The sequence below is a fragment of the Salvia hispanica genome, chromosome 1, assembly GCF_023119035.1.
Source record: "Salvia hispanica cultivar TCC Black 2014 chromosome 1, UniMelb_Shisp_WGS_1.0, whole genome shotgun sequence".
Taxonomy (NCBI): Eukaryota; Viridiplantae; Streptophyta; class Magnoliopsida; order Lamiales; family Lamiaceae; genus Salvia; species Salvia hispanica.
The window spans coordinates 19,284,515-19,308,747 of record NC_062965.1 but is presented as its reverse complement, the minus strand read 5'-3'; the positions used below and the strand labels follow the sequence as shown (position 1 = coordinate 19,308,747).

General features: G+C 36.3%; 4 protein-coding genes across 5 annotated transcripts; 2 read left to right on the top strand and 2 right to left on the bottom strand.

Moving 5' to 3' along the window:
* Positions 1–3,657: 3,657 nt before the first annotated feature.
* Positions 3,658–7,101, top strand: LOC125200628 (calcium-dependent protein kinase 2-like). Its single transcript, XM_048098311.1, has 8 exons — positions 3,658–4,435; positions 4,950–5,093; positions 5,253–5,405; positions 5,500–5,615; positions 6,000–6,167; positions 6,396–6,523; positions 6,614–6,713; positions 6,945–7,101. The coding sequence occupies exons 1-8, from the start codon at positions 3,769–3,771 to the stop codon at positions 7,017–7,019; spliced, it is 1,551 nt and encodes a 516-aa protein (XP_047954268.1). The 5' UTR covers positions 3,658–3,768; the 3' UTR covers positions 7,020–7,101.
* A 312-nt stretch (positions 7,102–7,413) lies between these two features.
* LOC125200629 (AUGMIN subunit 4) lies at positions 7,414–11,157 on the bottom strand. The gene is made up of 13 exons (XM_048098313.1): positions 10,936–11,157; positions 10,803–10,850; positions 10,585–10,710; positions 9,933–10,286; positions 9,648–9,747; positions 9,414–9,459; positions 9,191–9,284; positions 8,991–9,062; positions 8,803–8,861; positions 8,610–8,678; positions 8,484–8,535; positions 7,831–7,908; positions 7,414–7,609 (listed from the first exon to the last, which is right to left on the bottom strand). The coding sequence occupies exons 1-13, from the start codon at positions 11,062–11,064 to the stop codon at positions 7,538–7,540; spliced, it is 1,299 nt and encodes a 432-aa protein (XP_047954270.1). The 5' UTR covers positions 11,065–11,157; the 3' UTR covers positions 7,414–7,537.
* Positions 11,158–11,362: 205 nt separating this feature from the next.
* On the top strand, positions 11,363–14,102 carry LOC125205954. Of its 2 annotated transcripts, XM_048105192.1 has the most exons (7): positions 11,363–11,621; positions 11,694–11,824; positions 11,917–12,086; positions 12,613–12,690; positions 13,236–13,377; positions 13,473–13,656; positions 13,727–13,866. In XM_048105192.1, the coding sequence occupies exons 1-7, from the start codon at positions 11,495–11,497 to the stop codon at positions 13,729–13,731; spliced, it is 837 nt and encodes a 278-aa protein (XP_047961149.1). In that variant the 5' UTR covers positions 11,363–11,494; the 3' UTR covers positions 13,732–13,866. The 2 variants fall into 2 exon arrangements, with proteins under 2 accessions (XP_047961149.1, XP_047961140.1); XM_048105183.1 differs by having other exon boundaries at positions 11,364–11,621; positions 13,473–14,102.
* A 498-nt stretch (positions 14,103–14,600) lies between these two features.
* LOC125203286 (aconitate hydratase, cytoplasmic-like) lies at positions 14,601–21,551 on the bottom strand. The gene is made up of 20 exons (XM_048101600.1): positions 21,290–21,551; positions 20,458–20,562; positions 20,173–20,333; positions 19,968–20,060; positions 19,563–19,748; positions 19,223–19,384; positions 18,672–18,816; positions 18,448–18,590; positions 18,307–18,363; positions 18,138–18,217; positions 17,947–18,022; positions 17,577–17,762; positions 17,392–17,459; positions 17,178–17,296; positions 16,731–16,852; positions 16,174–16,272; positions 15,612–16,091; positions 15,355–15,453; positions 15,010–15,252; positions 14,601–14,887 (listed from the first exon to the last, which is right to left on the bottom strand). The coding sequence occupies exons 1-20, from the start codon at positions 21,525–21,527 to the stop codon at positions 14,819–14,821; spliced, it is 2,931 nt and encodes a 976-aa protein (XP_047957557.1). The 5' UTR covers positions 21,528–21,551; the 3' UTR covers positions 14,601–14,818.
* Between the last annotated feature and the right edge of the window lie 2,682 nt (positions 21,552–24,233).

Here is a 24,233-nt window from a genome sequence, read left to right as displayed (position 1 = left end):
TTAATAGAGTTTTTTTACCATCTTGGGTGAGTAGAGGGGTCGGTCGGCCCCGCTGATTTCGCAATTAATATGGAATATGGGTACGATATGGACATTTGCTTAAATTAAATGTGGTATGGTGAGAAGTAGATTTGTTTTAATTGGGGAAACTAGAAAAGGATTGAAAGTCCTCATTTATGAAATTGTTCTTGCCTAGGGGTGTTGTACCATGTATTTATTTGATCCATTGGATTGGTATTTTAACTTTGACGGTTTTGAATGAAGTTTCAATGAATAAGAATAGTGGTTGTAGGAGATTGTGTTGTTTATTATGTGGGCGTTGTTTGATTAGGTCAAGGTTTTATTCGCTCATATGTATTGTAATTGTGTATGAGTTGTAATTAAAAGAAATTTTAAAAAACCTTGGTAAAGTGTTAAATTATTAAAGGACATTTAAGCATAAATGTAATGTTGAATGTGGCTTCATAGGCATGTAAGAAAAAAATATTTATAGCAGAGGATTATATGATAAAAAAAAAGTACTACTACTATAAGATAATTTCTTGAATGTATGGGCCTAGAGAGAGAGTGATCGGTTTAAATATGTTGAATTATCAGTGGGCCTTTTATTTTAAAAATAGTCATTGTATACTCTTGGGCTTGTAGTTTGGAATTAATCCAAGTTCTTCAGCTAGATCACATTTTGGGCCCTCTAACCCTGCTAAAAATATTTTATGGCTAAAATTGTTTTAATTAATTAATGAGTTTTTAACTAAAATTATTGTATAAATAAATACCTCAATCCAAAACTCATAGATCCTTAATAAAATAAAAATAAATTGTTTTCAAATCGAATCATGGGTTGAGTTCGAACATTAATCAAAACTATAGTATTAGACATATTATATTACTCCTAGCTAGTTAGGTTCTGCACCATGCATTGGAATTTTTTTAAAATATAAATTCGACCAATAATTGAAGTTTAAGTGAAAATAAGTTGATATTTTATAAAATATTATGACCAAAGTATGATAATCATTTTCACATAATGCTCGTGAAACAAAAGACGTGTAATTCACTACTCAAAGACCACTTCCGCGTGACATATTTAATTCATCTATTCTTGGTCAATAAATAGCACTCGGGCGATGAATGATTAATAAAATAATTATATAGTTTTATACTCCTTGTATATAATTAAATTCAATAGTATAGTACTATATATTTTGTAATCTCATCAACGTTTGATTGCTTCCCATTTCTTGGAATTCCATGTTGCATCACCATCATATATTCATATAAACAATCTAAAATTTTAGATCGTAGCCATGTGACTTGCATAATACTAGTATTCCATAAGAATTAGTAGTACTCCATTATTTAACTCCAACAAAAATAATTAATATTATCCAAAAAATACAACTAAGAAAGAATTAAAATCATAACTAAGTATCCACGAATGTTTTGCATAGTGTGTCAAGGTGTCAAAGCAACATAAATTTGATTCTTTATTAGGCACCTCACGTAGAAACGTCCTACGCGTTGTGACCGACTATAAAGCATAACTTTAATTGATAAGAATTTTTTTTTAATTAATAAAATAACGTTCAAATCGAATAATTACGTGATGAATGTAGAATAACCAGTGATAGTTTTTAAAAATAAAAGACGCAATGAGACCATGTTTCATTAAATTTAACAAATTATAATTGAAATAATTATAATATTATTAAAAAAATTAATGGAATCATTTTTTTCTACATCTAAAGATAAAAAGCTTTGAGAGAATAAAAGGTGTGCGAATCACTATTTTGGAGTTTCTCTCTTTCATATATATTCTAAATTCATGTTGGAAAAGTGGAAATTCCCCTTATAGGTGGCACATATCTAATCTGTTGCTTCATGTTTTTATTGTATTCCCTGTTTTGATATTAAAATTATATAATTCTAATAATGACTTATTTAATTATACATTAGACATTTACATACAAGTTAATATTTTATATATGTGATTATTTTATAAGTATTTTTAGATTGATTTAATACTATTAATTATAAATATATATTTTCCTGATTTTTCCTCCACTTTTTCATATTTTTTTAACACTTGAATTAATTTAAAATAATAATTTAAATCATGGACTAGTAGTGAAAATAAACCAACGTATTACCGATTACGTATCTCATTCTCTTTCTCGAAACCCAAAAAGAAGAAACAAAAAGAAAAACAGTACAGTTATGAAAAGTTGGCCGGCGATAAAGTATAGTTATTTTATCACACTATACAATATAAATGCGTGATTAACAGATGACAAGAATCATAATATTTGATTATATCAATGAAAGTGAAGAATGAGTATCAAATTAAATAAATCTCTTAGAGTAGGCCTTTGCGTTGTAATTACATCGTAGATGCGAACAATTCAATTAATTAATAAATCAAATAACAGCCTTCGTTCCTCTTTCCGATCTCCCACTGTTGATTCATTATTTCTCATATATAATACTTCCTCGTTGGTTGGCAATCTAGATTAATTCAATTCAACGTGTATGTGAACTTTTCCAACCATATTTAATCGTGGCAAGTCAATATAAAACCAATAATAATACTTCACTTTAAATCATAGTCCAAATATGCTTTCACCATAATATTTTGAGATATTAGGGACTAAATCTCCTAAATATGAGCACTTGGATCTGAAATTTTATTTAATTAAAACACATAAAATATTTGGCCACTCACATTTAATGTAACAAATAAATTAAATAAGCATGACATGAATATCGTCTAAAATAAAATATTTCGTGAAAGAGATCATGATAGAGAATAAATTCTAAATAAGACTATTAATCACTAAAATTACAAACTTTGGCCTAGTTTGATAGTATTTCTCATAAATGCGACATTTAAATTTCCATCCATTAAAATTAAATAAATCAATAAAATCTCTCGAAAGACTCAGTCATTATTAGGTAAATAACATACTACATAAATACAGGCTGTAATTACAATACTATTTTCACAAAATTAATAGTAGTACATTTGATTCACATTTGGAAGGCGGTACAGAAATTTAGAAATTGTTATTTAGTGTTAAATAGATAGTTAATGCATAGAGACATAATTAAGAGAAAGAAAATATGGCTAAATGCATTAACAACCGTTTACTTTATTCAAAAAATGAAATTCAACATTTTCCATTACACAAACAAAAAAGAAGCTAGAGCACAACATTTACTCAAAGGCAAACTAACATTCCAACATCTTTCACCGGCACATCATCTACACTCAAGTCACTAAAAAGTAAGACGTGTTTAGACAGACAAAGCCAGGACCTAAAAATCACTAGAATAGCCCTATAAGGTACTCCATCCGTCTGCCATCAAGAGTCTCATTTCTTGGTGGCATTGATTTTAAGAAATGTTAAGAAAAATGAGTGAAAAAAATTTAGTGAAATAGGAGTCCCACCTTTATATATTAGATATTAGTTTTAAATAAAATATGAGTGAAATGAGTTAATGGAAGGTGAGACTCTATTATCATATGATAAAAATGAATCGGGACTTTTATTCGCGAACGGACTAAAATGAAAAACGGATTCCTATTCGCGGACGCGGACGGAGGGAGTATAAACTAATCTCTTAGATCTTTTCCTCCATAGCCCCTCACGTTGACAAATTCCCTCTCCACTCTCAAACAATCTCCTAATAACAAATACAAAAACACAACACATCCAATCCATTACCATCTACCAACAATCCTTTCATTCCCTCTCCCAAAAAAAAATAATGGGGCTTTGCATAAGCAAGCAAAACCCCAAACCCTCCACCAACACCACCGGCAACCACCACCACCAACACCAAACCCCGATCCAATTCTCCATCTCCCCCGGCTACGCGGCGGCGGCCCACCTCCCCTCCCCCTCCCCTCCCCCGGCAAAAACAGCCAACACCATCCTCGGCAAGCCCCTCTCCGACGTGAAATCCCACTACACCCTCGGCAAGGAGCTCGGGCGCGGCCAGTTCGGCGTGACCCACCTCTGCACCTCCTCCGCCACGGGGCGCCACTTCGCCTGCAAATCCATCTCCAAGAAGAAGCTCGTCACCCGCAGCGACAAGGACGACATGAGGCGCGAGATTCAGATCATGCAGCACCTCAGCGGCCAGCCCAACATCGTCGAGTTCAAAGGCGCCTACGAGGACAAGCACTCGGTCCATCTCGTCATGGAGCTCTGCGAGGGCGGGGAGCTCTTCGACCGGATCATTGCAAAGGGCCACTACAGCGAGAGGAAGGCGGCCGGGATTTGCAGGAGCATTGTTGGGGTGGTGCAGATTTGCCATTTCATGGGGGTCATGCATCGCGATCTCAAGCCCGAGAATTTCTTGCTTTCCGATAAGACCGAGGAGGCGCTGCTCAAGGCCACCGATTTCGGCCTCTCCGTCTTTATTGAGGAAGGTAATGTGCTTGTTTTTACTCTTTAAACGCTGCGTTTTGTGTCACTTTGTACAACACAGGAAAATAGTTTTGGGAGAGTTCAAACTTAAATTGGAATTTCTGCTAATTTTAAGTAAATTGTCGGAAAACGTTACTAGTACGATCCTCATCGATTTGGTAATCATCTGATGTCATATTAACATTGGGTACTAAGGGATTAGGTACATTTCGGGATGAAGCATTAGTTAACTAAAGTAGTTAAATTTAATACTTAACAATTTTAAAATTTTCATCAAAACCTTATAGTATGTTGACATCATAATTTTGACCAAATTTATGTGAAATAGAAACGAATAAAATGGTGAAGGGGCTTAAATTCCTATCAAATTTATAATTTTACTTTTTTTTCTTTTATAGTGTCTTTATCAAAATTATATTATTATCTAAATTTTAAAAAGCATAAGCTCTATATCATTTTTTTTGTGTCAACGATTGAAAATTGATAATGTATGTGTTTTGGTGTTGTGGGATTCAGGCAAGACATACAAGGATGTAGTGGGGAGCGCTTATTACGTGGCTCCGGAGGTGCTCCGTCGTAAATACGGGAAGGAAGCCGATGTCTGGAGTGCCGGAGTCATGCTCTACATATTACTCAGCGGCGTACCTCCTTTTTGGGGCGGTAAACTACCTCACCGTGTTTACTTTTCATGACTGATACGATTACGATACATATTTAACTTTATCATAATTGCTGGAATTCCTCTGGCCCCGCATTTTATATATTTAGGATAATTCCTCAAAAAATAAACGCTCCTAACAGCTTTATCGCTACGTGTAGATAATGAGCGTGCCATATTCGACTCCGTGTTGAGGGGGAATGTGGATTTCGAGACGAAACCTTGGCCATCAATATCGGAGAGTGCAAAGGACCTTGTGCGTAAAATGCTTACAATGGACCCAAAGAAGAGAATTACTGCTGCACAAGTTCTTGGTATGTATTAATACATAGACATTACCTTCTAATTTTGTTACCTTAACATATTTGTTTCTTAGATTAAGATTAACTCTTGTTTTGGACTTATTAGAGCATCCTTGGCTTAAAGAAGGAGGGGAAGCGTCTGACAAACCAATAGACAGCGCGGTTCTCACTAGGATGAAGCAATTTAGAGCAATGAACAAACTTAAGAAGCTAGCACTCAAGGTATGAATTACAACTCACACACACTTGATACCTTCATTAATATGCGCAATCGAAGTGACTCAACCCCTGATAGATCTATTGATTAAAGGGGAAACGTTTTACCAATTAAGTTATTTCATCGTCATCTAATGTGTCTAGCTTTTATCTATGTTCCAATTATCGTTTTAGAATTATGCACACTAAAAATGTCTTGAATCTCCGACCTATTACAATATATTTTGTCTCCTTATTATCTTTCTGCAACTGTAATTGGTTGGACACATCACATGGCAATATGTATAGATCACGAAGTTTTTACTCGCGCACGGGAAAGTGCCTCTAAATTAAATTACTGTTAAATACTAAATGGCCCTAAGAGTAATTCAAAATTGTTGCAATATGCAGGTGATAGCAGAAAATCTTTCTACAGAGGAAATACATGGTCTGAAAGCAATGTTCACAAATATGGACACTGACAAGAGTGGCACTATCACTTATGAAGAACTCAAAGCCGGCTTAGCTCGGCTCGGATCTAAACTCACCGAGACTGAAGTCAGGCAGTTAATGGACGCGGTAACAAAAACAACAACCCTTGGTTCCCCCATAAGTTGTCATCTACTACTGTGAGAATTCTGCGTTGAACCTATATCGCGAATTCGCGATATTTAGCAAAGTACAGAGTACTACAATGCATTAATTTATATCGCGAATTCGCTTTATTTGGCAAAGTACAGAGCACGCTGCATTGACTTTTGAGTTTTTGGAAAAACTTAGGTTTAATTTATGACAACATTTATGCAGGCTGATGTGGATGGAAATGGGACAATTGATTACATTGAGTTCATAACAGCAACTATGCACAGACACAGATTAGAAAGGGAGGAAAATCTTTATAAAGCATTTCAATACTTTGACAAAGATAATAGTGGGTAAGCATCTCTATTATAGGATTTTTTAAGAAAATTAATTTGCATATTTTATTGAAGGATAATTAATGGTTGTGTTTTTTATGTTGATAGGTTCATTACAAGAGATGAACTGGAAACAGGTATGCAAGAACATGGGATGGGAGATCCAGCAACCATAAAGGAGATCATTGCTGAAGTAGACTCAGACAATGTAAGCTTAATTAACTTCCTCATATTTTAATTAATGGTGCTTTTTAATATAACTATCATCTAATTATTAAATTAAGGGGTTGTTTTAAAACTATAAGTTTCAAGGATCGAAAAAGGACACAGACATTGTTTACAATCCAATTCTGGTTTTTTAAATGACATAGCACAAAACGATGTCGTAATGAGGACACGATCGAACTACATCGTTTCAATTGCCTTTTTCTTTTTGCAGGATGGAAGAATTAATTATGAAGAGTTTTGTACTATGATGAGAACTGGAAACCAGCATCAAGCCAATCTCTTCTAGTTGGTGAATTTTATCTGCTGCAAATGGCAATTGTATCATATACTATAGATTATACAAATCCCAATTATTCTCTTTCCCATGATTCTACTCTTTACTTCTTTTTTTGTCTTCCTTTATACTAACATGGAAGATTACACATTCCTTTTCTTACACATTCCTTTTCTTACAACATTGGTCTCCTGATGTAGTATTCCAAATGCAGCTTCGGGCAGTTATTGGTTAGCTTAGACAACGGTCACTGATCGAATCTATCTCGATCTTTAATAAACTAAATATTAATATTTTCGTATACAACTTATATTTTGATACATTATGCCACCAACTCAGACCCGCATATAGACCCTCTTACAACGTGTAAAAAATTTAAGAGAAAAATAAACATGGGACTCGTGAATAAAAGAAAGCAATAGAAGATTCGAATAACTCTCTCTGTGACAAAACATGAAATAAAAACCCAAATAATGTAGTAGTATCATTATATTATTTACACACAGGTGAAAGTTTGTCTTATAAAAAAGTTAGGTGGTGGGTTGATCACGTTTCAAGTCCATTTCCACCTGATGAATGGTCCATTGCATGTTTTCCAATTTCTGCAAGGGGAATTTTCCCAGAAAATTAGAGGGGGGGTTCGGTAGTGCAGCCTAGCATCGAATGGTACGTTCTCTTTGGTTGTAAATTTATCAGGGAAAATGCAGAAAAAGAAAGTGGATATTTAAAGAGTGGGATTTTCTTTTCCCTCGTTTTCCCATGATAAATTTACATGCAAAGTGAAGGCATCATAAGTAAGAATTGAAGTTGCTCCAGATCTTACCTTCACTATGTCATGGTATTGCCTGGCAATGGTATCAAAATGAGGATCGACACCTTGGTACTCACGAAGCCGTGTGACCTGGTAAAGAAATTGAAACACACATTTGTTTTTAGTTTTCCTATTTCCGGTTAGCTACAATGATCTCTGTCTACTTGTATATCCTCACATAAAAAGTGCAATCTCCGACTACAAATCAGATGTGTGTGGAAGATAGACTGAAAAAACCGTACACTCAAAGTCGTGTTGATTAATAGAATAGTTTGAAGCATGGGGAATGAGGCAGCACTTCAAAAGTAAATTTATTTTAAGCCTGTAGATCTTCACAAACTTTTAAATTTTATAAGTAGTATTGATGTAACTCTGGAGACTACAATTATATGTAGTATTAGTAATTCTTGTCTGTCAAAAGAAAAAAACAATCAATTTAGCCCTCATGTAATATCTGGATATAATTTGATAACTCCACAAATCGACACCTTCAGCTAGGAAGAGTGATGTGCATAGCAGGTCAGCAACAATGCACGATAGTCCTCTACATTATCTCATATTTCAAGGACCGTTAAATTAACCAGCAAATGAGTTATATGTGCAATGCAAACAAGAACTTAATCTGATCATAGCTCAACACACACTACAAGAATATGGAAGCTCACCGCTTTATTGTATGCAAGTGAAGCTTCTTCAGTTGATTCAACCAAATATTTCCTGGTGAAAGCAAAGTACGTAAACACAGCTGGCCAACAGTTAACCAAGTATTATTTCAAGTATATAATAATTACCTGATTTTATGGAGTGCGGGAATGGTTTCCCTAGTATAAGTTTCAAGCAGGAGAATATGCTCTAGAACTCTTCAATAACAAATCAAAACAATTTGTTAGCAAAACAATCCTCCTTAAATGGGACATTCCATAAACAATGTCTATATGTTGAAATTCAATTCCAAGAGAAATGTCAGCAGCAGGAAAGAAAGACCTTAATTTAGCACTCATCGTCTCACATCTCTTGCATAGCCAAGTCTTTTGTAGTTCATCCTATAAAAGGCAGAACAATTAGCATATTGCTCACAGCCCACAGGAGTCTCTCAGAGACAGAAAGTGCTACGAATAGCCCAAAAGAAAGGCCAAGGTGTATTTTGAGACAACTGTGATACAAAAACTTACATATTTATGTTGATGCCGGAGTTTTACATCTTTTACGAGCTTAATAAGCACCCCAAGAATCTGCTCCAAAACCTTGGATAGAAAATATATTTGAAATTACATGCAGATCACGACTCCAACATTAATGATTACGCATAGTCAGGTAAAATAAGTCATATAAGGATAATAGATCATCAAGAAAGTACAACAGCTCTGCTTACATTGTAGTATTCCGCAAATTTTCTGTCAGAAGAATATAGATCCTCTCTCCATGCTAATTCTTCTCTTTCTATCTCTTCAATAATCAACTTTACCCTGTGATATGTCGAATAGGTTAAACATGTTTCGATCTATGATTGCTAAAATCTGGAAGGAAAGCATGCTGCATGCATGTCATTTTGCAGAGTGTGTATGTGTGTGTGTGTGAGAGAGAGAGAGAGAGACCTTTCTGGAAGTCGAGAAGTCATGCTCTGGTGACCAGTTCGTGAATCTAGGAATCCAATGTCAAAGATAGTCCAATTACAAGATAGATCTTTACAATATTAAGTACTACTATGAACGAAAAACTCAATGCATAAAACGTTAAACAGTTCTGATGCAAACCAATATCAAGAGCATGAATGGCACTGACCATAACTCATTTACAATGTGGAGAGTAGAGATAAAATGTAGACTAACCAATGTCATCTATCACAATGGCTTCAGCTACCCTGTCACACTTGGCATCTAACCTGCTGGCAATCTCACGGGCAAGCAACACCTGGTATTCTGTAATGTCCTACATTTCAGTAAAGTGGAAACACTTTTAAACCATAAACACTGCTGTAATAATACTAAGCAATAAAGTTCAGATTATTGAAACTTCAATTCTAGAAATGAAGTCAGGGGAAGAATTTTCATGCTGTTACAAATTGCTTGTAGACAGTAACATACATGATTGTCCTTTATTGTGCGTTGACATACCATTGATAGTGGTGCCTGCTGAAGTTGGGTTTGCCATAAATAGGCTGGAGTTATCCCAAGGAACCTATTAGGGACACCACCAACCTCAGGTTCGGACGAGTCGGTTGCTCCGAATGAAACTGGAATGTTTGCAGATGTCCCCGCTCCAATGGCAGATAAATTTGTATGATTAGTCGAATTTGTACTTGAGCTGATAGTGACACCAGTACTTGTACTATCAAGCGAGCTCCTCGATACGACACTCCATTTTTCAATTTCTTCCTCATGAATCTCACCATCTTTGGAGATCAGAGGAAGCCTCAATTTTTGAGCAGCTTCAGCAACAACCATCCGATGCTCAAGGGTCTCGTAAACCTGAAAATAACTCTATTTCAGCCATCTCCTTCAGCCCAGGTCTTAAATATAATATCCAAAGCCACTTCTCATCCATCTCATTCAACCTCAACTTAACAACACATTGGACTAAACCAAACAGAAACATACATATAAACACAGCATCAGAAGCTTTAATCGTATATGTTAATACTTCAGTTCAGACTCTAATTGACATAATTTTGTGCACATGTTTGCAACAAATCACATCCATTCACTTTCAAATGTCTACCAAACCTAAATATTACTCGTAATTCGACGTTAGCAAACTGTTTGAAACCTGAGGCAAGCTCTTCAAGCCCAGCTGCGGATAAAGTCCCTGAATATCGCGAATACCGCCCAAATTAGCCACGGAAACCGCTTGCTGATACTCCTCCACCATCGCAATTGCCTCTATGTAAATCGCCTGCAAAATTGCACCGACACTCATCCTGATTAAAACGAGGAAACCTCCGAATCCGCCACTGCAATTAGAGGAAAAAATCGCATAAATAGTACCATGGCTTCCAAATAACGCTGCCTCTCCTTACACATCTCTTCTCTCGCCTGCATTGCCAAATCAATCAAAAATACGGAAATTGAATTCGATCACGAGAGAAGAACATTAGAAGCGGGATAAATTGGACAGTACGAGCTGGAGATCGTAGTAGGTGGATTTGGAAATGAGAGAGCCGTCAGGCGCCAAACAATGGCGCTCCAGCTGATCCATAACTTGAGCGACGTCAGAGGGAAGATTTTGCGAAGCAAATATCTTCGCCATTGATGAATATCAGTAGCTTCAATTTGAGTTCAATCCAACAAATATCAATGCTGTCTGTGAATCTCGCCGGTTTCTAAATACAAATGGGGGATTGCCAAACGGCGTCGTTTAAGAGAAAGTGCTTTCATCTTCAAAAAATAGAGAACATTTCTTATTTTTCAAATATTTACAACTAATAAACAATTAAAAAATTAAATAGGAGTACTTAATATTAATAGAAATCAAACAATTTACATTGAATACTAAAAAATTCACTCCTTATATTTCAAATTCACAAAATATTTGTAAAAAGTTTAAAAAATTTTAACCAGAGTGACATGAAAATGTACGTCGGCGGAAATGCGACGGCGGAGACAAACATCGTTATAACAACCAATTCTCAGCCCCAAATTCCTACATTTTCGCCTGCAAAATTTCGTTAGCTTCTTTCATGGAAAAGGGGAAATCCAAAGATTCTGCAGGAACAGTCACCACTTCTTTGCGGGTTCTCCACTTGGATAATCATTATTCTAATTCAACCCCAATTCCAAATTCCTTTTCTTTCTCCCGCCAATCTCGTAAGCGCTTGTTTCCCCTTTTATTAATTTTCTAGGGTTCCGAAATTCTTGAAATTTCTTTGATCTTTGCAGAATCGCTGAGCTCCAATAGGAGAAAGGCTCCAGCTTTGCTGAGTTTGTGCCTAGGAGTAGTGGGTTGCAATCTCGAAGACATCATCGATGACCTTGCCGAGATTGCCGTCGCTTTCCCTTCCGATATCAAGGTGTAAAATTGGGGATTTTCAGCAAATTCGGTTTTTTGATTTTTCAATCAGCTGAATTTCTTCTTATTGGGGTTTTGATTTGTGATTTGTAGATGGTATTGGTGGCTATTGCGAGAAGAAGGAAGCTGCTGAATGATGATGTGTTGATTGCATTAGCTGATAGTTCATGGGAGATATTAGATGTGTCTGGTTCGGATGTTTCGGATTCCGGGCTTTGTCATGTTGTCAACATCTGCCATAACCTTAAAGCAATCGATATTAGGTAGCTGTCATTGAATCTTTGGTCTCATTGCATCTAATTGTGCATAGTTACTTAGAAAAGAGGCTTTTATTGTTGAAATAAGTGGTGATTGAGCCTAATACAAGAGCTTTCACCAGATTCTAGTGCACATGAGCTAAAAATTCACCTCCAAATACATAAACTTTTGATAGTTTTGATTTTTCATGCGGTTGTCGATTGTCTCCAAATTAATACTCAGCTGGACACCTGAATGTTTACATGGCTTATACGATCAATTTAGTGAACAATGTAGCTGGATGTTTACGTTAATGACGATGGCATTAACTCGCCACTTTAGCTTCCTTGATGGCATTAATTCACAGGAGATAGATAATATTGTAGTCATTTTAAATTCGGCAAATTTCTGTCAAAATTTCTTTCAGTTGCTTAAGCTTGTGCCCATGACCACTCACATACTGGCATGCTCCGTGTCTTTCATTCGACAGTTGAAGCTCAGTTTGCAGCAAATTCTACATTTTAGTTCTAACTAGACATATCTCTGTTTCAGGCTTTGCACAAGACTGACACCAACAGGAGTTTCTGAGCTTCTACAGCGTTGTCGATCACTACAGATATTAAGATGGGGGTAAGTGCATTATGCTTTTATTGTCTCAGTGCTTTTACATATTTCATAGAGATTAGTTTTTGGTGGGAAGTGCAAAGGATCATAATGATTTTATGCATATGTTGATGCAATAATACATTATTTTAATACTGATGGTAGCCAACTAGGCATACACTGTAGACAAATTCATAAAAGTGTCAAGAGGCATAATATGGCTTATGGCACAATGATGTGTCACATCACATAGTGATATTCCATGGTTAAGCTTAGGAACACCAGTGGAAAAAAGTCTTATGGAGTAGCCAATAAGGGTAGGCTACTAAATAGGGAGGTGGGAATGGGATGAGGAGCTTTAGACAATCGATGGAGATTTGATGTTTATCTTTCTCCTTCCATGAACTAGTCATGAACGTTAATTTTGCTGACAGCTACTTCTAAAGAAATTGATGCATTTGATTGCTAATTCCTCTGGCTATGCATTTTGTCATCGTGTGGTCCATTTTATTGGGTTTTGACACGGAGAATAAACCTCCTAACTGGAAATGAACCAAAAGTTAGTATTGCAGAGGTTGCACAAGGAGTGACTATGTCGTTCGTAGATGTTTGAGTCTCTTAGAGCCCAACCTCAATGACGTAGGGGGAGACTCGTGGGAGGATCTTGATGCAGTGGAGCTGATTCAAGGTGCCTCGCTTCGTTGGCTTGTCTGGGTATGCTGTTTCTTTTCACTCGACATCCATATCTGTGACATGTGGTAGTTTACCAAGTCTACAATCTTGCTAACTCACCAACCACTATTTTACAGCCAACAATCGACAAGAATTCCCAGGAGACCTTAACTTCTGAATGTCCGCGGATTGTGGTCAATCCAAAGCCATCTCTTTTGGGTTACCGAGGAACTGAAGTTCCACGAGAAGCAGCAATGCACCTTGCATTAGATGACCCTATTGTTGAAGATATTGATCCGAAAACGTGGGCAGTTTCTGGATGTAAGCCATCTAGGACTCCACTTCTACCAGCTGCATCTCCTAATGAACTATCCATTGCTGAAAAATTTAGGCTAGCGTTCCTGGATAGAGATACTCGGTTGGCACCAAAGAGAGCCAAAAACACTAGGCAACACCAACGGCGTGCTGAGAGGGAATGGGTGACGACGGATATGAAGGCAAAAGCATTGGCACTTGCTTCCAAGGCTAATAAATCAATGAACCACCGGAATTTGTGAGCCGAAACTTGTGGCTCAAAACTCACTTTGGATGGTTTTTTGTCCAACTTTTGGCCATATAAGATTATAAATGGGAATGGGGTGTGATGTACATGTGAGTTGGTTTCATGTTTGAGGTTTCTTTGCCTTTGCATTTGTTAGGGCATCTCCACTATACTCCAATTGTACTGTATTTTTACTGTTTCAATAGTCAACTATATTTTTAGATCATTGGTATAGCTATGATTTTGCAGTTGATTTAGAATATCATTACAACTATTTAACGAAGGTATAAATTTATATCGTGTTGGTTACTACCTCCTCGTCCCCAAATTTTGACACAATTTACTATTTCGATCCGTCCCTGAAAATTTGACACACTTCACTATTTACTATTTTTTATAGTGGACCTCATATTCCACTAACTTATTTCTACTCACATTTTATTATAAAACTAATACTTTAAAAATAAGACTCACATCCCACCAACTTTTTCAACTCACTTTCCATAACCCGTGTCAGGTCAAAGTGTGTCAAATTTAGTGTGTCAAAATTTAGGAGACGGAGATAGTATTATTTATCTTTCACCTCCGTATTTAGTGAAGGGGTATTGGCAGCACAAACTTCAGGTGCTTTCGGTTTTACACATGAATTCTAAAAATTGAAACGACGTTACTCAGTAATATTGAAATGAAATTAAAATGATGAGAAGCCATCAGAATGGAACAATTTAATCAACAACACAGTCTTATATATAACCCAACAGTTTGGTAGTTTTGTTTCATTTCAACAATTGGCACAATATCCATAACTGAAACAAATGATACTTCCTCCTTGAGATATGCGAACCTCCCAATTTTATTGAACCCCTCGGATGGGAATGTAAGCTTCCACTGAATTTCGAGCAAGCAATTTTCACCCAGAATATCGATACACCCAAAATCTCCTCAGTGTTTGCTTAAATTACGAATGACATACTGAAGGATACCTCCATGGTCAAAGTAAGCCAGTTCGACCTGCAGAATCAAAATAACTCGGTCACACACTCCACCTAAATCATATTAGGTGTCTTTCCTATTTTGATAACCTAGGAAACGAACGAGATCTGGAGTTGCAAGGAAAAAGAGCAAGTTCGTACCTCAGTGTCAAACCGCAAGGTACATGTGAAAGATTTTCCGGCATCTGTTGTCACAGTAATATCTTGTCCAGGCCTAATATCGCTGACCTTCGCTGGAAGATCAATGGTGTAGCGCTCATGTCCGGTTAAACCAAGTGTTTCTGCATCCTCACCAGCCTTGAAGCAAAGTGGAACTATACCCATGCCAACTAAATTACTGCGATGAATCCTCTCAAAACTCTTAGATATCACAGCTTTGACACCCTGGTTTAAAGAATGGTCGACGAGAATAGAGTCAACGACTAATTCTGAATAAGAACAAAACTACAGATAACATATAAAGACAGTATTGCAAATAACACTCACCTGGAGCATTGGCCCCTTGGCAGCCCAATCCCGAGAACTACCGCTACCATACTCTGCTCCAGCAATAACAATGGTATCCTGCCCAGCTGACTTGTATCTCTGAGGAAAGATCATATAAAATCACAAGACAACTTCAGTCAAAATATCTATATAACCCAACAGTTGCTTATTTTTAACAAGAAACTCTCCTCCCCGACCCCTCTAAAAAGTATGTTGTGTGTGTGTGTTTGTGTGCATATTAAAGCACAAAAACGCACCATTGCAGCATCGTACACAGACAGTTTCTCCCCTGTTGGAATGTGAATGGTCTTTGGTCCCACTTCGCCGTTCAGCAGTTTGTTCACTATTCTAATATTGGCGAAGGTACCCCTGGCCATAACCTCATCATTACCACGACGGCTACCATAGGAGTTGAAATCCCTTCGGTCAACGCCACGCTCCATTAAATACTTTGCAGCAGGGCTATCTTTGTGGATACTACCAGCAGGAGAGATGTGGTCAGTAGTGATACTATCACCAAACAGCAGCAAGCAATATGCATCCTTCACTCCACGGGCACCAGGTGGGTCCATCGTCATGCCAGAGAAATATGGAGGCTTGTGTATGTATGTTGAGTTTGGGTCCCATCCATAAAGACTCGATGAAGGTACAGCTAACTGATTCCAAAATTCATTTCCCTTAGTAATGGCCTCATAAGTACTCTTGAACATTTCAGGAAGGACGCTCGACTGAACAACCTGCACAAGTACAATTCAAATCCAATTTACATATTGGTCCCAATCTATATATTATCAACAAATATGGATAAGAAAAATATGCCTGTGCAATTTCTTCACTGCTAGGCCAGATATCCCTGAAATAAACACTTTTCCCATCTTTTCCAGTTCCAATTGGCTCTTTCTCAAAGTCGATATCAACCTGGAAAATACAGCACAAGAAGGAGAAACAAGGTAAATATTTTTGGCAAATTCCATGGCCCACCTGGCAACTACATTAAATATAACCCTCATAATTTTATGAATGGTTTCTGACCAAAGAACAGAAAACCAACACATCTAGCCCACCAAACTTTTGCTTGAGCAGAAAAGGCCGAAGGGTCATATTACAACATAATTTGAGATCTATATATCTGACTGCCTATCTGTAACTGATTCAAATACTTAAGCAAGGGCCACTGGATAGTATATTAAACCTGATCACATCTTTTTTATTTGTAAATGAAAGAAGTGGTTGAGGGTGCAGCCGGACACACCACAGCCAGGGCCCACCCCATTAATTAATTTAATTATGCTAAATAAATTATCCAATGCATACAATGAGTTTTATGAAATAAAGATTGCTATTATAACAGCATTTAATCAGAACTTAAGGCATACCGTTCCAGCTAGTGCATAAGCCACAACTAATGGAGGTGAAGCAAGATAGTTAGCTCGGGTCAGTGGATGAACACGGCCCTCAAAGTTCCTATTTCCAGAAAGCACGGCAGCAGCAACAAGGTCTGACAAATCAGAAGAAGGTACTTCAGTACAATACAAAAATTGAAAGTTGAGAGACCCACATAGCATAAATTCGTGCATTTTATATTGACTACATGCATTCAGCACTCAATAACACCCATTCCCACCCATAGTCAAAGATCGGTGCTATATCCAGGGCAGTTCAGCAGTATACTTCCAACATACCTAAATTTTGTTAATAAAAAATATTGAAATCTATAGCCATTAAATTTTGGTCAAGTGACTGTTGTGTTGATCAATCAAGGAGGACAAAACAATCAATGGACAATTTTATCAAAAAGTCTAAGAGAGTGAAACACATAATACCATTGTCAGCTATAATTGAAGAAACTGATTCATCAAGATCTCCAGAATTTCCAATACAGGTTGTGCAACCATAGCCAACAATATTAAATCCTTGTTGGTTCAAGTACTTTTGCAAACCGCTACAAGAAGTAAAGAAAAATTAGTACTGATGGCAAAGGTATCGAACCCAAGCAGGGGGGAATCCCCATATGAGATCCAATAGAAAATATAGTACCTCTGGAGCAAATATTTTGTCACAACACCGGAACCTGGGGCAAGACTTGTTTTTACCCATGGCTTTACCTGTCCAATAGTTATTGCACTACACATCAGAAATCGTAGCAGGAAGAATCTCACCATAAGTGAAACTCAACAGAATTGAATAGAAAGAACAAATAAAACAAAAGACAAGCATATAACCTCTAACCCCAGCTCACAAGCCTTCTTTGCAACAAGAGCAGCTCCAAGCATGACACTCGGGTTCGATGTGTTTGTGCAACTTGTAATAGCTGCAATAACAACACTTCCATGCCTCAGTTCTGCAGGTTGCCCTTGGAATGAGAACTTCACTACCTTCTCTTGTTGTTCCTTGGGTACAGCAAAACCCTGAATGAATAGAAAAGAAAGTTACAGAACCAAACAAAACCCGATCAGAAATTAATAAAAGGAAATAATGATAATAATAATAATAAATATATAAATAATGTCTATGCCACATGAGAATAATATGGTCTGTATTTTTCATATCTACTAGTCATCCAAAGGAAAATCTTATAAAAAGTTTATCTACCTTGAATCCAACTTTATTATCCAGACACGCGTGCCAATCAGATTTCATATCTTTCAAAGGAACTCGATCATGAGGCCTGCATAACACAAAAAGGATTTATTATGAGTGTTTTTGTCAACTCGTTTCCATTTTACGATGAGAGAAATCATTATAACTCAAACAATTCTATGCCAGAAAAACATTTAGCATACCTTTTAGGACCTGAAATACACGGCACGACTTCAGCAAGATCCAACTCCAGATATGATGAGTACTGTCTCTCTTGTTGAGGCTGTGCAACCAATACTCTTGAGTAAGCCACAGTTCTCCATCATTATTACGAAACAACTAAGACTAAAAACCAAAATGTTATTATTGTACCTCCTTGTAGTCTATGAACATTTTGTTTGCACGCAAGTACGCCTCTATCATTTCAACCTAGATAAGTTAAGGAAAGAACTCCATGATCCCTGGACTCAAAAGTTGTGGGCATTATTGCAACATAAAAATATGAATACCAACCGTCTCATCACTCCTCCCAGTCAACTTCAGGTATTCTAATGTTACATGATCAACTGGGAAGAATCCCATGGTAGCTCCATACTCAGGAGACATATTTGCAATAGTCGCCCTATCCGCCAAGGATAACTGACCCATTCCCTCGCCTATAAAATGGAGATTAATAAATAGACACTTCTAAACCATTACAAAAACGTATATAACCATTCAGTTCACAGCAGAATTACCATAGAACTCAACAAACTTTCCGACCACACCATGTTTTCTCAGCATTTGGGTGACTGTTAAAACCAAATCAGTTGCAGTTACCCCATCATGCAATTTCCCAGAAAGCTTAAAACCAACAACACCGGGCAGAACCATGCTCATTGGCTACAATTAGTACAAGGAACAAGAGTGATATTAAACTGATTGGAAAAATATGAAAATGAATATGAGAGGAAATTGCAAAGTAACTAAAGTTACACATCCATAGACATAAGAGAGAAAATTTGCTACACTAGATTTGTATTTTGATGAGAAAATCACATGTAGTCAATTTCAAGAGAAAAATAAGAGATGGTTATGCAAAATAATAGCACAGTATTACTATTACACTATCATTGAGGTGATGGCAAAATACATCTCCTATAAAAATAGGTATAGAATAAACCGGTTCAGATACCAGAATAAACACTTCAAATACATCTTCACTAAAAAGTACTAAATCTCTACACAATCTGCAGAATCAACAAAAGTATAAATGGTATAGTACATGTCAAAAACAGCCACAGCTTACCTGCCCAAGCATAGTAGCCTCAGCTTCAATTCCACCAACTCCCCATCCAGCAACACCCAATCCATCAATCATGGTGGTATGAGAATCGGTACCGACAACACTATCTGGGTAAAGGATGCCTTCAGTATTGAAAACAACCCGTCCAAGATACTCAAGATTCACCTGTTTTTTTTTACATTTCATCAATGTGAGATTGAAGTATTGTACAAAGTACAAGTGTTATGCCCATATTACAAGCTCCCATATCTGGAAGATATTCAGGTACATAACTTGAGATCAAGATCAAGCTAAAATAGATTTTTGATTTTATCATAAACACAACCAATGATATTTGGGATACCTGATGGACAATACCAGAACCGGGAGGGACAACAAGCATGTTGCGGAAGGCAGTGGATCCCCATTTAAGAAAAGCAAACCTTTCTTTGTTTCTCTTGAATTCAAGGTCCATGTTAGCCTGAACAGCATTTTCTGATCTGGCTACATCAACCTGAACTGAGTGATCGATGACAAGATCTACAGGAACCTGGAGACATTTGGTACACAGATAAAGACATCATCAGGAGCCATTATACGAAGGAGATTACACAAGAAAACATGTCTATACACATCATTTCATGCAACTAGAACTTTCAATGGCATGTGTAGATGGTCACATAACAATACACAATTGCTTAAATCTAACTATTATCCTTCAGCAAGTACCTAAATAGAAGATTATAGCACAAAAGATGAAGATACTTACCAAAGGATTGATTTTGTCAGGATTGCTACCAAGGTCCTTGATAGCCTCCCGCATAGAAGCAAGGTCAACTACAGCTGGAACTCCAGTGAAGTCCTACAGAACATAATCCAAAAGACAAGTTAAAAGAACAAACCAGAGTGTATACACCAATTGTCAGTACTAGAATTGTGTACGCATCACCAAGATCATTTCAAATTTCCCCCACCTGTAGCAGAACACGAGCTGGCTTGAAAGGGATCTCAACTTGCTTCGGTGCAGACTTTTCCCAATCAATAATTTTTTCCACATCCTCCTTGGTGACTTGGAAGTTGTCACAGTTTCTGATGGCTGACTCTAGGAGTATCTTGATGGAAAATGGAAGTTTTTCTGCAGCATGACACCATCATTAGAAGAAAAAAATGAATTCTTGTTACAGGACTAAAAAATAAAACTAAGAGTGACACTGGAAGAAGAAAGAAAAAACAGAGGAACCTCAAAAATGCATCCTTACCAATTCTAGGATCGTTAAGGGCAGGAAGGCTATAGAATTTCCCAAATTCACCTCCTGCAGGCCTTGGAAGTCCAGATAAAATTCCATTGAAGGGATGTTCTGAAGCTGCATGTTTAGATAAACCTTATATTAAAACCATAACAAAAACTACAAAAGAACAAGCTGGAAAAATGCCCAGTTACTTTTCTCAATGACAATATGATAGCATCTAGAACTGATCACTAGACATACATGGCTTCATATGTGTGCATATATGTATTTGTGTGCATACATACACTTGACAACAAATCAAGCAGTTACCTTAATTAGCCCTCACAAATTACAATATAATCATCCATGCAAGCATGTCATTTAAAAGGTCAAAATTTTATTAAGTCCAGACACCTTCCGTATAAGTAGAATTGATCCAAATATACAATAGCTATCAAGTAGTATCAAAAAACAATCTTGATGTATCTTCCTTCGTTAACACCCATGCATCAATTACTTAACATTTCTCCAGAAGTCCAGAACAGTTAAAAAAAAATTAGTTCTCCAGCTGATCTTAGCAATACTCCCCATCAACACTAGCATTTCATGTCTAACACATACATATTGAAACGAATCAATCGAAATCAGATAAGAAGCGTTTGAACAGCAATTACAAATTTACAACCACTCCGCCAAAATCAGAAAGCCTCGCTACAAACTACACTTCAAAAACACCCCGATCAGCGGAATCACATCAATTACAAGCTCTGGAAGTCGTCAAATCACAAAACAAACTCTACGCTAGCAATCAGCGATTAGATCACAACAGAAGTCAAAATCAGTGAGCACACATCCGTCATACCCATGGCAGCGATCTTCCGGTCGATAGCAGGCGAGGCAGCTCCGATCTGAGCTCTGAGAGTGACACGCGGCCGCGAATCAGCTCCGCGACTCCACGGGAGAGCCGAAGAGAAGCTCGGCGCGAAGGTTCTAGAAGGCGCAGGAGAGAGAGAGGAAGCGAAACGAAGCGCGCGAGCTCTGAAAAGGGGAGACGGTGATGAAGAGGTTGACGGTGAAGCGTAGTAGGTGGATAAGAACATAGAACCGATTAAAATAGATATTTATGGTCACAAACCCTAAAAAGGGAGTGATAAATCATAAAAATGCCTCTTTTTTGTTACCGTCTATACATACGGAAATGTGTATCTATACATGGCGGGAGTGCGTGTGTGATCAACGAGCTTCTGTTTTTTATTTTTTCTTTTATTTAATTAATTTATTTATTTATTGGAATATACCAGAGGCGGAGGTATCATAGTATTCAACTATTCAGTGCGTCTTGATTGTAGTGGGTGGTTGGTGATCAAGTGGCTGATCTGGACCGTTGGATATGACGGTGGACGGCTGAGATTGGACCCAGATGTATGAAGATTTTTTATCTTTTTGTGATGGGGACACATGGTCTTGTCATCATACATGTCATCCACATGCGAGTGAAAGATATACATTATCCTATGAAATTCGATAAATTCAATAAATGGTTTATTCCATGCTGTAATCAATATTTTATTTTTTGATAACATGATGATACTCCTAGTCCTAACAAGTAGAATAATAAATCACTAATGAAGAATTAGGAAGTTCATTAATTAACTACTAATAAATGATTCACAGTTAATCTTATGAAATCTCATTAAAATCTTATTATAGTTAGTATTAGTTTCATACTTGGGAGTGTTTGATTTGAAAGATTATATCACGTGATTAAGTTTATATTGTGGTTGATTTATGAGATTGAATTTCATAACTTAATCTTATATAGATAATTAGGGCTCGATTGATAAGAAAGATGAGATATAACAAGATTTGTTAAATAAGATAAAAAATGCGGGCTTCGTGTCAAGATAAGCTCGGATGAAGGTTTTTTCGTTATTGTTTGGTAGACAAGAAATTATCTAGATTTTGTATTAATAAATTATAATAAATGAGTTAGAAATGCTATCCGACCAAATTTGTGAGATACATATCTTTGTATTTTAAGAAAAAATTTGCGGATTCGGATGGGCCATAGAGAAAACCACGGGCTGGCATAATAGATTAACTATGATATCAAACACTTAGAAATAGTCATATAAGTATCTATATCTAGGCATTATTAACTTATCAAACGGGTCCTTATATGATAATTAGTTATGATCAATCCCCTACTTAATAATTTTATAATTTAATTATATATTATATCTTGCTATTATTTTATCTGGAACACCAAACGCCACGCAGACGACATTATGTTAATCTTCGGATATCAATTGAATTTCTTGGATAATTTAATTCTTTCTATTAATAACTAGTTATTGATTTGGTAATGAAATTGTCCAAAACATGAGCCCATATTTTTATTTTCATAATTATGAATCTTGGGCTATTATGAAACATGTAAAAGCCCAATTAAGTTGCAAGTTGTCACTTAAGAAAATCCACAAATCATCTATCTAAAGCTCACATCCAAGCCCACACAATTTAGTTAGTATTTTTTTCGAGGTTACCAAATTAAATTATTTGGTCTATTCATATTTTTAAACAAATTTACTATGGTGTCTCGTTTTTTTTTTGTGGTTAGTACGGTAAAACGAAAGATAATACATAAGTACCAATTAAATAAATAAAATAAGGAGGGAGATATTTCTTAAGGTCCTTTCTAGGCTATTTATATTAAATTGAAATCTGTACCAAAGATAATCAAAATTTTGAAAAAAAAAACATGTTTGACTCGAGTTATTAAGTTAACAACGAAGATAAATATTGACAATATTTATAATATTTGATATCTGTCTGTAAGGATTTAATGTAAATTGCAGGCTGGATGGATAGATGTTAGTGGAGTATTATAGATAAAAAGTCTCAATCATCAAGTTGGATTTAAGTGGACCTAAATTGGAGAATGTCACTATTTGCAAAAACAGGTGTAAAATGCCCAACTTTATGGCCCATTTTTATGAAGATAGCAACATTTTCCTCATATTTTGCTTTACCTGAAAGTAGAGCTATTCAAGCTGTTCCTATATCAAGTTTAAGTATATTGACCTAACACTAACCCATCCAATTTTGGGCTAACCAGTCGGGATAAATGATTATCTTTCATGCACGTAGCATGTCGATGTACACATTATATATGATCATAAAACGGCAACTTGGTCATTTAGGGATCCGCCGACATGTTTGTAGCAATAATTGAGGAAGCTATATATATATATACCGTGTATATAGAAACTGTATAATAAAATTATTCGTCAAAAAATCTACATTCAACAAAAAGAGTTTGAATTTGAATGAATGAACATAGGGAACAAGATACCTAAATTCAACTAAATAATTGTACTCTACAGAAGCTTAATATAGTGATAATAGCTATTAAAGTCAAGTTAATTTGGCCGAATATTGACCAAATTATTAGCATAAACTGTTAATTTAGAAATTTATATAAGTACTGTTTGTTAATAATTTGTTGAGGTATGGATAATCAATTGTGGTCGTTTACTTAAATAAAAATATTCAGGTTAATCTTTATTCATTCAGATTAATTGGGATTTTGAGATATACCAAATTCTTAATAAGCCATATCGTATGAGCTAAGGTTGTTTCATTTGTAGTCTAATAATAGTACTCTATTTTTATCAGATTTTCTTCGATTGAATAATGATCTTGAAGTTACAAATAATTGCTTCGAGCAAATACTTCTATACTTATCCAATAAGGAAGGACAAAAATCAAACATATTTATACGCACCAGGATCGTGAAAAAATAG